General features: G+C 43.1%; 1 protein-coding gene across 1 annotated transcript in view; it reads left to right on the top strand.

Annotated features, from left to right (window-relative positions):
- The first annotated feature begins 1,800 nt into the window (after positions 1 to 1,800).
- TWD1 (FKBP-type peptidyl-prolyl cis-trans isomerase family protein) overlaps positions 1,801 to 11,452 on the top strand; it is a 32,439-nt gene continuing 22,787 nt past the window's right edge. The window contains exons 1-5 of the mRNA XM_086816412.1: positions 1,801 to 1,969; positions 2,361 to 2,540; positions 4,095 to 4,184; positions 4,488 to 4,672; positions 4,762 to 4,884. Coding sequence (XP_086672538.1) covers positions 1,909 to 1,969; positions 2,361 to 2,540; positions 4,095 to 4,184; positions 4,488 to 4,672; positions 4,762 to 4,884 — 639 coding nt within the window. The 5' untranslated portion in view covers positions 1,801 to 1,908. The remainder of the gene's footprint in view (positions 1,970 to 2,360; positions 2,541 to 4,094; positions 4,185 to 4,487; positions 4,673 to 4,761; positions 4,885 to 11,452) is intronic.

Raw genomic sequence — 11,452 nt, 5'->3', positions numbered from 1 at the left:
CTCTCTCTCTCTCTCTCTCTCTCTCATAAAATAATTAAACCATATAAGGAAAACAATAAGAGAATTAATACTCCCTGTAGACGTTTGCGTGTCTCAGCCTGTCTTGACTCCTTGTATACAAGTACAGGCCTATAACTTGCAGCCATTGTATCTCTCTGGTTTTTCGTCAGAATATAGTCGATTTGGTACTTCAAATTACGGGAATAAGCGTGGTCTACAACTTAGCGTGGGCCGTTTCGCTAAATTTAACCGTATGCAAAAACTGACCTAATTTTTGGGGATCTTTATCATAAATATGCTATTTTATCATAAATTTATTTTCTTTATATTTCTCTAATTGTTTAGAGATATTTATGTACTCTCTCATCTCTAACTATAATTTTTATTGAATAAATATAATTAAATTCTCAAGAAAGTTCACTCACATAACAGTCCTCTCGATTAAGAAAGTTCACTCACATAACATTCCTCTCGATTAAGAAAGTAATTGTCCTCAGTTGCATAGCTTGCAAAACATGGCCTAGAAATTTGACAAAAGAAGAGTCCAACAAACTAGCAGGGTTGTACACATGGTACATTAGATCATACATTACCAATAAAATGTGTTTGGCAAGGTTGAATTGTTTACGTAAGGTTTTGGTCTTCAATTTTTACAAAGTCTATGTTCTATTAATTTTGGTGTTTGAGTTTGAGTAATTCTTCTCCAAGGTGTCATAAGATCCTGACACAAATCAACATATCTTGAACGTGGGCTTCGCTTTTAGAGCTCCTTCATGTTACACCACATTTACTAGGTGTGTGTGCTTAATGTCACTACATGGAGAAATGACCACAGGCAAAGAGCATGCATACAATCATTCTCACTTTTTCTGAGGTCCTAAACCTTTATGAATAAGGACTTCAAAGCTTTGTAAAGACTTTACCCTTTAATATGAAGAAGCTTACAATTGTGTTTTTTTTCTCTTTGAGCTTATACATCCCTCCCCCTCCCCCCCCACAAACGAGAGAGAGATCACAAAAAGCAATGTGTAACCAAAAGAAAATCAGCCACCCATTCTCCGTTGTCGACAAAGCACATTGTGAGGAAAGAATCAACATTTTTGTTGGTTAAACGCAACTTTAAACAACCCCTCACCTCAATGAGTCTTACATGTGTACAATAAATGTTGTAATGCTATCCTTGATTTTGAATTGCTTATATAAGCATAAAAGCACCCCTAGTATTATGATAGGTCCTTACACACACACACACACACACACACACACACACACACACACACACACACACACACACACACACACACACACACAAAATAATTCCTTTTGGAGGATAAATGGTCGATCAAGGTTGCTTACATAAATTGGCCTGCATGTTTGTCGGGGGGCCCATTGAGGTCACATCTCAAAGATCGATGGGGCCCATCGAGGCCACCTCTCTAATGACATAGAGGCCACCTCTCTAATGACATAGATGAGTAATCTTGCCCGTCCAACTCCCCACTCGGATATCATGTTTGGGGGCCATCGCGGTAGTCTCTCAAAGATAGATGTGGCCCATCGAGGTCGCATGTCAAAGATAGATGGGGCCCATTGAGGCCACCACTCTAAAGACATAGACGAGTAATCTTGCCCGTCCAACTCCCCACCCGGATATCGTGTTTGGGGGCCATCGAGGTAGTCTCTCATCGAGGAGTTGGATGGCAATCTTGACTGTCCAACTCCACAGGTGTGAAAGTTTTATTCACCCTTTTGAAAGGTTCACTCTTTTAAGGGTTGATCCACCCTTCGAAAGGTTCACTCTTTTTTATATCCTCAAACAATAAATGTGAAAAGAAGCTTACCCACTTGCTTTCTCTTGCTTGTTGCCCTCTTTTCTGTGGTGACTCTCTCGTAAGGATCCAAAACACAATGAGCTCTCAGCAAGACACAACCTCTGAAATCGAGCAGTGCGACTCGGAGTCCTCCGAAGGTATCACTTTTAACCTGTTTTTTCCATTAGTTTGCTCTGCAAAAAATGCCCCTTTGATTATTTCGGAGCTTTTAATCGTCTTATTTTTTTTGCCCGTAGCTGTGATTGGCTGTAAATAACTCTAAATCACTGCTTATTTCTTAGAATTGTTATTTGCTAAGCTGAATTGGGTTGTAAACATTATTTATTTTTAAAAATTTTAACTGTTTATATAGTTAAAAGGGCTACAAACAATTTTTTTTTGGGGAGAAAATGTTGACAAATACCCATTTTTCAACTGATTGCACGTGAAGCTGAAATGGTCTGCTAAAATTTTGCTCTGGATTAATTGCTGGAATGGGTAATTTGGGCTGATTAAGTTGCTAATCACAGTTTAGCTGGTGCTTTTCAGTCAATGATGACAATTCAATCAAGGTGGAGGGATCTGTTTTCAAAAGTGCTGCAGCTGATAGGGATGAAACATTACCTCCCAAAGTTACCTCTGAAGTGGAGACTCTTGAAAATGGGGTGACAAAGCAGATCATTAAGGAGGGTCATGGAAACTCCCCTTTGAAGAGTTCTACTTGCTTCAGTAAGATTACTATTTTTCTCTTTCGTTATACATTACATGCATAAGATGCTGATGCTCACTACACCCTAAACAAAAAGGGAAATCTGAAGTGCAGGTGCACTTCAAAACACGTGCGCACACACACCACCATATATATTTCTCATTTATGACGTACGGGCAATGGGATTCGAACCTGAGACACCATGCTAGGTTACTGAACACCCTATCCAACAGAGATAATGATCACTATACCCTTTAGTTACTGTCCGTTTAATTAATTATATTTGTGTTAATAAGCTCACTAATTACTGCTTCTATCTCAAGATAATTGCACTCTAGATAGCCATCAAACATATGGGAATGAGCCTAATCCTCACCTGTACTAAGTATCCCACAATTGAGAGTACATCAGCATTTCTAGTCATGGTTTTTTAGGAGATTATGATTGGTGCAGCTTTTGATCCCGTTTGCATTAGTCTAACATCACCAACATTTCCAGTCTAGTTATGTCTTTTGGGGACAAAATGATTGGTGCAGCATACCCCTGCTCAAGTTCATGTCCCATGGTGAAAGCGTTGATCCAAATGTGTAGCCACTACCTGACCTTCACAGAGTGCTCTCAATTGTCCTTGGCCAATCTCCAAAGTAGTTTTTGAGCATCCGAGCTGCCCAAGCATGGCTTCTTGTCAGAAAGAGGGCCTTAGAAGCATGAGCTAGCAAGAACTTGGGTACACAATACTGAGGGCTGAGCTTTGATTTTAAACAAGTTTACAGGTTGCCAGTGCATTAGGATATGCTCAATTTTGGGCAAAATTTGTACAATGCACACATGGTTGAGAACCATGGCATGGGCAGTAGTGGCACCCCTTATATTATTGGCTGCATGCTAGCCATACTGCCACATTTAAGCTTTTTTCTTTTTTTGTTCATGTAAAACTTTCTAGTAGATAGACAAGTGCAACAACCATCTTCAAGACTTGAGGGAGTTCTCTTCTTGACTGGCAGCTTGAGTTTGCCTTCTTGATAGGCAGCAGCCTGGCAGTAGGTGATAAAAATTAAATCGTGATGCCTAGTGACAGTAAGGTGGCCATCAGCGGGCATAACTGCTGGATTGCTGGGTGGTCTAAAATACAACAACATTGTGTCTCCTTAAGGGGCCTAGAATCATGGGCAGGTGCCTGAAAGGAAAGATGCTCGTGGTCATGCCTTGTGCCTTGAGGTGGGTGGTGTATGAAGGGATGTGTGCTTTATCTTGACTCTTCACCTTTTCATTAAGGGTGGGTAGTGCTTGTGGTCATGCCCTGTGCCTTGTAATGGGTGGCAAGCGAAGAGATGTGAGCCGTATGTTGACTCTGCACCTATGTAAGAAGGGTAGATGGCTTTGGGTGTCTTTCTTTATTTTTCCTTGAAGAACACACAGCTGACTTTGAGCGAGGGGATAGTCTCTTATTCATGTTCTTCAGTGCCCCCCCCTTTTCTTGTGGTCCCCAAAACCACCATCATTATTGCATGGTTTGAGATTGTAAAGCCTTTAAGTTCAGCTTAAGCTTATATTTTTTTTGTAAACCTTGACAGTACATTATAGAGCTTGGACAGAGATGACTATGCACAAATTTGAGGACACCTTCCAAGAGCAGCGACCAATGGAGTTGGTATTGGGGCAGGGTAAGGCTTATGCTTTTTTTTTTTCCATGTCTCTTGTTCTGATATTAGTAGCTGTTACATGCCCCATATATATGGGATTCTCCCAAGGGCAATTGTGTAATCAAGGAATCTAGAGGATCTAAGGCCAGTGCATGAGGTGGCCAATGTGAAAAGCAAATGTGAAGGAGACACCAAATGCATACTTGCATGTGTGCTTGCATTCGTTTCTCTGCAATAGGCTATGTTTTTTTCCGGGAAGCAATAGGCTATGTTTAAAAGTAGAAGCATCATCAAATTGTGCTTATCTTGTATTTCTTACACCAGAGAAGGTGGTACATAAAGGACTTGCCATAAGTGTTGCAAGCATGAAAGCAGGAGAAAGTGCTCTCTTTCATGTGGGTTGGCAGCTGGGTTATGGCGAAGAAGGGAATTTTTCTTTCCCTAATGTGCCCCCAAAAGCTGACCTTATCTACGAAATTGATCTTATTGGCTTTGAGGATGCAAAAGAAGTAAGTTTATTTTGTAAGTAAATTTGCAAATTGAGGCAGTTATTTACCTTGTTGACGATTGCTAATCTTGAGTTGTGAACTGGGTGCAGGGCAAGCCTCGTTCACAAATGACTGTTGAGGAGCGTATTGAAGCGGCAGATAGGAGAAAAGTAGAAGGCAACCAGCTGTTCAAAGTTGACAAGATTGAGGAAGCTATTCAGCAATATGAAATGGTAAACTTCTTTTTGTCCGTCCAATGTCCCCGTTCCTCCCTAAAAAGCAGAGAAAAACAAGCCCAACTGTCAATAGCCCCAAGAATAATCCAGCCCCAACCCTCTGCACACAGACTCTACAGAATGAAGATCAACCTAGACTTCATCAAATTTCTTCACACCCACCTCCCCTTTTGGGTTATGCCACAATATGATCTTCCTCCCTTCAAAGTGAAAGGGGAACAGCCTGCACAAAAAGAAGAAAACCTCCACATGAGAACTGATATCTTCCATTTACAACAGCAGTAATGTTAAAATCTTTCCAGCAAAGTACAAAAATTCCTAGTGGACCAGTCATTGACTTTAGCTACCATTTGTAAATTATAATTTCAATAAGGTAAGATCAGCTCCCTGAGATTGAGAACCCTCAAAACAGATGTCATTCCTCGAGCACCAAACTTCCCAAAGGCATGTGAACCTCACCACCCCAAAGATTTCATTACACTCACTGGCACGGCTTATGTCTTTGCCCAACACCCAGTGTGTCTAAGAGATCTTTTGCTCAAGTGTCTCAAGAATCTATGTATTCAGTTGAGTCCAAAAGGGTCAATGGCAGGGCATCCCCAAAAGAAATGCCAGGCATCCTCAAGTTTGGATCTGCACCTCATATGCTTTCCAGAGTCCATATTCCTATGCAGAACCTTGGTGCCCAAGGGGAGACTTCCCATAAGAATCAGAAAAACTTTTATCCTCAGTGGGACTTTCGTGTCTCAGATTCATGCATCTGGCACTCCACACTTCTTGGGGCCATTTGAGGTTCATAATTTGTTTAGGTGTTGTAACTTCCGGTGTCCGGTGGACTATTGCCTTTGACACACTTGTTGATACCATCAATGCATATTAAAACATTTAAACATGGCCATAGCCTCAACATGCCACTTAATCCACAAAACTGTAAAAGAGAGATGTGCACAGCTGACACCGCATAGAGGCCGGAATGGGCTGACCCCCCATTTGCTCAATTCTAGACGTAGTGACACAAATGGAATTTCGATCTAAGTCGGGCCAAAAATAGAGATTTTAGGAGTGTGATCCTTTGTATTCTAGGATAATCCCCTATTCCCAAAGCTTGTACTTTCCAAGCATTTAGTCTTCCTGGAGTCCACCAAACCCCTTTCATATTGGGAATGTCCATGCTGGTGACAGGTGTTCTTCAATCTCTTGTTTCCATGAGTAAAGAATATGTGTTCACAGTTTTAGCTTTGACCAGAGGCTAGGCCCCCTTCCACACCCAATCCTTGTACCAACTCTCTCTCTTTTGTTAGTATTGACCAGCAGCCGATCAACTTTTTCCAAGACCAATGACAATGGCTCTAGATCTCTTCTTTGAATGTTAAACATGAGTTTAAGCTATTCTACCTCCCTCCATACCAGAAGGGGGCCGTCCCAGAGGTCTTCCATGTGCACTAGTGCTTGCTGTTAAGACTTTTAGCACCCTTGACACCCAAGAAGGCTAGAGGAGGGGAGCAAATCATAACCACCATATATGAAAGCTAAAAAGTGATTTGCCAGTAACCCTATAATCACCTCTCCATTCAATCAAATGGTAGCTCTCTTTTTTGTTAGACATCATCCCCTTCTTGTTGCCTTCCTATTTGGTGTCCTATTTCAGCCTCTAGGGCTGACCATGTTAGCTTGAGGGGCTGGTCACCCCTCACATATATTTTACCCATATTTATTCCCCATTTTATGGTCTTGGGTATTCTCCGAGTCGTGGAGGTTCTTAATCACCAGTCGGCTGCCTTCATATGGGCATATATATAGCTAGCATGCCTCCCTCATTCCTCACTGCTTGCTTAGCATTGTTTGCTGCAGTCCCTCACATACAAGGTTTTCTCTCCTCTTGCACGGGACATGTATTCCTTTTGGTGATGATATTGAGAGCAGGTTCTCACCTGTGTTTCCTCTCTCACTCTCTCTCCTGTGTTTCCACTTTCCCTTCTTCCGCTGCACATTCTATCATTTTCAAGAGTTCACACAAGAGGGGGTATTTTTGCATTTGATAGGAGCCAGAGAGAAGATCTTGTCAACTCAAGTTAGCCCTTGCCAAAATACCCATACATTCCACTTGCCCAGAACTTAGCCAATTCCTTTATCATAAAAGCCCAAGGGTGCTCCATAGCCACAATTTGGGAAACAATCGTAGCTTTGGCATGTCTCTTTAGATTCAGTATGCCCAGACCCCCATACTCCTAAAAGTTGCATACCTTGTCCCAAGATAGCCAATGAGAAGGTTTTCTTGTGGCATCCACATTCCTCCACAGAAAGGCTCTCATGTGTTCTCGTGGGCGGTCCATAGGTGACTTGTCCATGGACAAGGCTCAACATGAATATGCTGGGTGTCCGGCCTTAGGGCCTTGCACATGTTGGCGATGTGTGTCCACGTGGCATCCAAGTGCTGTGATGCACGTGACAGCTAGGCCAGAAGTCCAAGATTGAGATGCACTCCCCTTGAATTGAATCCAATAAATGACTTATATAGTCCCTTCTATAAACTAGCAGCTATATTCAGCATTGCCTCTAATTCACACCAGACCTCCTATAAACTAGTAGCTAGGCCAGAAGTCCAAGATTGGGATGCACTCCCCTTGAATTGAATCCAGTAATTGACTTATATAGTCCCTTCTATAAACTAGTAGCTAGACCAGAAGTCCAAGATTGGGATGCACTCCCCTTGAGTTGAATCCAATAATTGACTTATATAGTCCCTTGTATAAACTAGCAGCTATATTTAGCATTGCCTCTAATTCACACCAGACCTCCCCTTTAAAGTTTAGATGCCCTACCTTGCGTCTACGTTAACCTAACCAAGGGTTAGACATGCTAAGCCTAGGGCTTTGGAATGTGACATACTTCTACTCTTAAAAACCATTGATGTCCTTAGCAATGAATCCGGGGAAACAACTCTTTAGATTTCGCACACTTTCCCATGTAGCCTCGACCTCAGACCCTCCCTTTCACTTTATCATATACTCGTAATAAACAATATTCGTGGACCCTCTAGTATGTTGATCTAGACCCTAAGTTCCAAAGGAACATATTTGGTTTGGGTATCTCCTCCATTGGAAGAATTTCATCACCCTCACTCAAATATTCTCTCAAACTACTATCGTGAATCATTTGAAGAATCTTGAGTGTAACACGCGGAAGCTATGGGGGTCTTCTTTCAGCCCTAAACACTCTTGGAAACCATCTGATGCAAAACGCAGATATAGAGAGAGAGTAGAGAGAGAGAGAAGTGCTGGAAATTCAGTATATTGATATGGTACAAAAAGGTACTTATACTACAGCCATAGGCTGCCTTGTACAAAAGGTGGTAACACACCAAAATCCTGTCCTAATCTAGGACCCTAATGATCCACTCCCTAGTGGAATGAATGACTCCATCTATGAGCACTTGATTCCTTTTATATGTCCCTTGGACAAATGGTAGACTGGCCGACTGCTGGTCGGCCAGTCCTAAATGCATTTAATGCTCCTTTTAACGCTGCCGACTGGTCTTTTCCTTGTTCATGATGCGCATGCTGCTGCCCCTGTCCTCTGGTTCGGCTGACCACGTCCATGAGCAGCCGACAGCCTTGTGTGCAGCCAGCACCACCTGCCCTGCAGAGCCGACAGCCGACAGCCATCTGATCCACGCCTGTCTCCAGTCTACACTGCCAAAGGTGCTCTGTGCTCTATCATCGTGGTTCTACTCTTTATCTGGCTGCCTCTTCTAGATTTCGCCCTGAAAATGTCCATGACATGACATCCCCCTCTGCTAAACTTGATGACGGGATTCCAACCTGCTCTTGGATGACTGTCATCATCCCAATCTTTTCCCGAAGTCCCTCTGTCATCATGCATCCCTGGCAACCCTTTTTCTCTGAAAACCCGGCCTGTTCTCCAAACCACTGTGTCTCTGACGAAGATCTATGTATCTGTTTTCCTCTAGTCCACAATCCGTTCCTGCCCTGACTCTGAACACCGTCTTGGTCTTCATTCCTGAGAAATGAGTCTGGCACTCTCACATCACCCTTTGGAGGATAAACCTCCCTTAGGACCGTTCGGCGTTGCCCGAGAAACTATCTGGCTCACAGGACTGCCATCCCCTTTGGCACTGTGGAACAACCAACTAACCTCCTGGGAGTTCTTCCCGATTTGTGTTTTGCTTGGGCTTTGAATCCGTGTACTTTCCTGTACCTTGGACTTGTACACCATCATATGGGACTGAATCAGTGTCTAGCTTTGCTAAGCCTGATGCTCTGATACCAATGTAACACGTGGAAGCTCTGGGGGTCTTCTTTCAGCCCTAAACACTCTTGGAAACCATCTGATGCAAAATGCAGATATAGAGAGAGAGTAGAGAGAGAGAGAGAAGTGCTGGAAATTCAGTATATTGATATGGTACAAAAAGGTACTTCTACTACAGCCATAGGCTGCCTTGTACAAAAGGTGGTAACACACCAAAATCCTGTCCTAATCTAGGACCCTAATGATCCACTCCCTAGTGGAATGAATGACTCCATCTATGAGCACTTGATTCCTTTTATACGTCCCTTGGACAAATGGTAGACTGGCCGACTGTGCTGGTCGGCCAGTCCTAAATGCATTTAATGCTCCTTTTAACGCTGCCGACTGGTCTTTTCCTTGTTCATGATGTGCATGCTGCTGCCCCTGTCCTCTGGTTCGGCCGACCACGTCCATGAGCAGCCGACAGCCTTGTGTGCAGCCAGCACCACCTGTCCTGCAGCCGACAGCCATCTGATCCACGCCTGTCTCTAGTCTACACTGCCAAAGGTGCTCTGTGCTCTGTCATCCTGGTTCTACTCTTTACCTGGCTGCCTCTTCTGGATTTAGCCCTGAAAATGTCCATGGCATCTATGATGCACATGACATTGAGTTCCAGAGGCAGTGCTTGCCGATTGGATACATGACTTATCTTCTTTGTGATGAAATAAAGACCACAACACCTAGAAGACAACTTGTAATGTTGTATTGGTTGTTAGGTCTTTAGTTCTTTGGCCATATACCTTCTTGTGCAACTTCGGAGTTCTCCTTTGGTTAGCGTCATAGTAACATAAAAACCCGTTTTGCCCTCTTGAAACAGCACGAAACATTTCTGGCACGAAACGTTTCGAAACAAAACGAAACCTGCCCATCGAAACGGTGTTTCGCCCAAATGTAAAGTGAGGTAAAAAAAAAGGGCGGAAGGTTTTTTTTTTTGCAAATGTGATTTTTGCTGTCGTTTCCATTTTTGTTTGCTGCCCATTTGCGACTTCACGCATTCGATGCTTCTTCTCGGCCGCAACCTGTTGCTCCACCTCTTCTCCTCGTCCACTCCTCCTCTTCGCTCCTTCACTTCTCCTCCACGCCTCCTCTTCCTCTTCCCTTTTCCTCTTTCTCTCTCCTCGACGGTTCTCCTCTTCTCTCCTTCTCTTTCTCTCCTTTTCTTGTCTTCCAAGTTTCTCTCCTTTTCTTCTCACCTCCTTCCCTTCTCTTCTCACCTCCCTCTTCCCTTCCAACTTGTTTCTTTCCTCCTCTCTTCCTCTCCTTTTCTTGCCCAAATTTTGAAAATACCAAAAAACCGACTCCCAAAATCATGAATTTCATACCCACTAGTCCCAAAAAATGTATCTTTTTCTTTTTGTTGGCTATGTTATAAATTTGGTATGTGTATATAAGAAGTGTCATTTCGAAACCTTTGCGTTTCGTCCAAAACAGACGAAACGAAACCTTCAAAACGACGAAACGGACGAAACGTTTCATGTTACTATGGGTAGTGTAAAACTGGGCTTGATCCATAGAATTTTTAATGCTTTGCAATCTTAAGCATATCTTGCATGTCTCGCAAGAAATTCACGGCTGATTGCAAGTGAAGTTTTAGCTCCTCTTAGTCCTATGGCTATGGGTGACTTGGGTTGATAACCTTACCGAAGCATAAATGGGTTGAAACTAGCAGCCAAATGCTTTCCACTGTTGTATGCAAATTCTATCTGGAGGTATCGTTCCCACTTAGACTATCTTCTAGAGACATGCCCTTAGCATATCCTCCATGGTTTGATTAGTGCGGTTTGTCGTACCATATGTACTAGAATGATCGAACGACGGCATGGTTAATTGTGTGTCCAATTTGATAAACTCTACTTGCCAAAATTGTGGAGTGATTTTTGGTGGATCTCGATGATTGACAATCTCTTGAGGCAAAACATCGAGCTTGTACAAGTGCTCAACAAAGAGTTGAGCCCACTGTTCACCACGTCAAAGTCACGCAGCAACAGCGCGCACACCAACCTAGGGCACTGAGCAACGTTGGTGGCTGGGCCCTTGCCGTTGCTTCCCCAAAAACCCGGCCAGAGGAGATATCTATGACAGTGCCACCACACCCTATATATGGCTCTTCGACTTCCCATGCTCTTGCATATGGGATAATCCACCACTTCTTCTAGTCATGCGATAACCCAAGAGTAGCTACGAGAATTGCCACCTCCAACACCCTCCTTCAATTCGAGCATCTCGATCAAATAGAGGTTAGAACCGCCCAAGACCA

Source organism: Cibotium barometz, chromosome 22 (assembly GCF_041138505.1).
Source record: "Cibotium barometz isolate CiBa-2024 chromosome 22, ASM4113850v1, whole genome shotgun sequence".
Taxonomy (NCBI): Eukaryota; Viridiplantae; Streptophyta; class Polypodiopsida; order Cyatheales; family Cibotiaceae; genus Cibotium; species Cibotium barometz.
The sequence above is the reverse complement of the archived record's forward strand: the minus strand, read 5'-3'. Positions and strand labels throughout refer to the sequence as shown.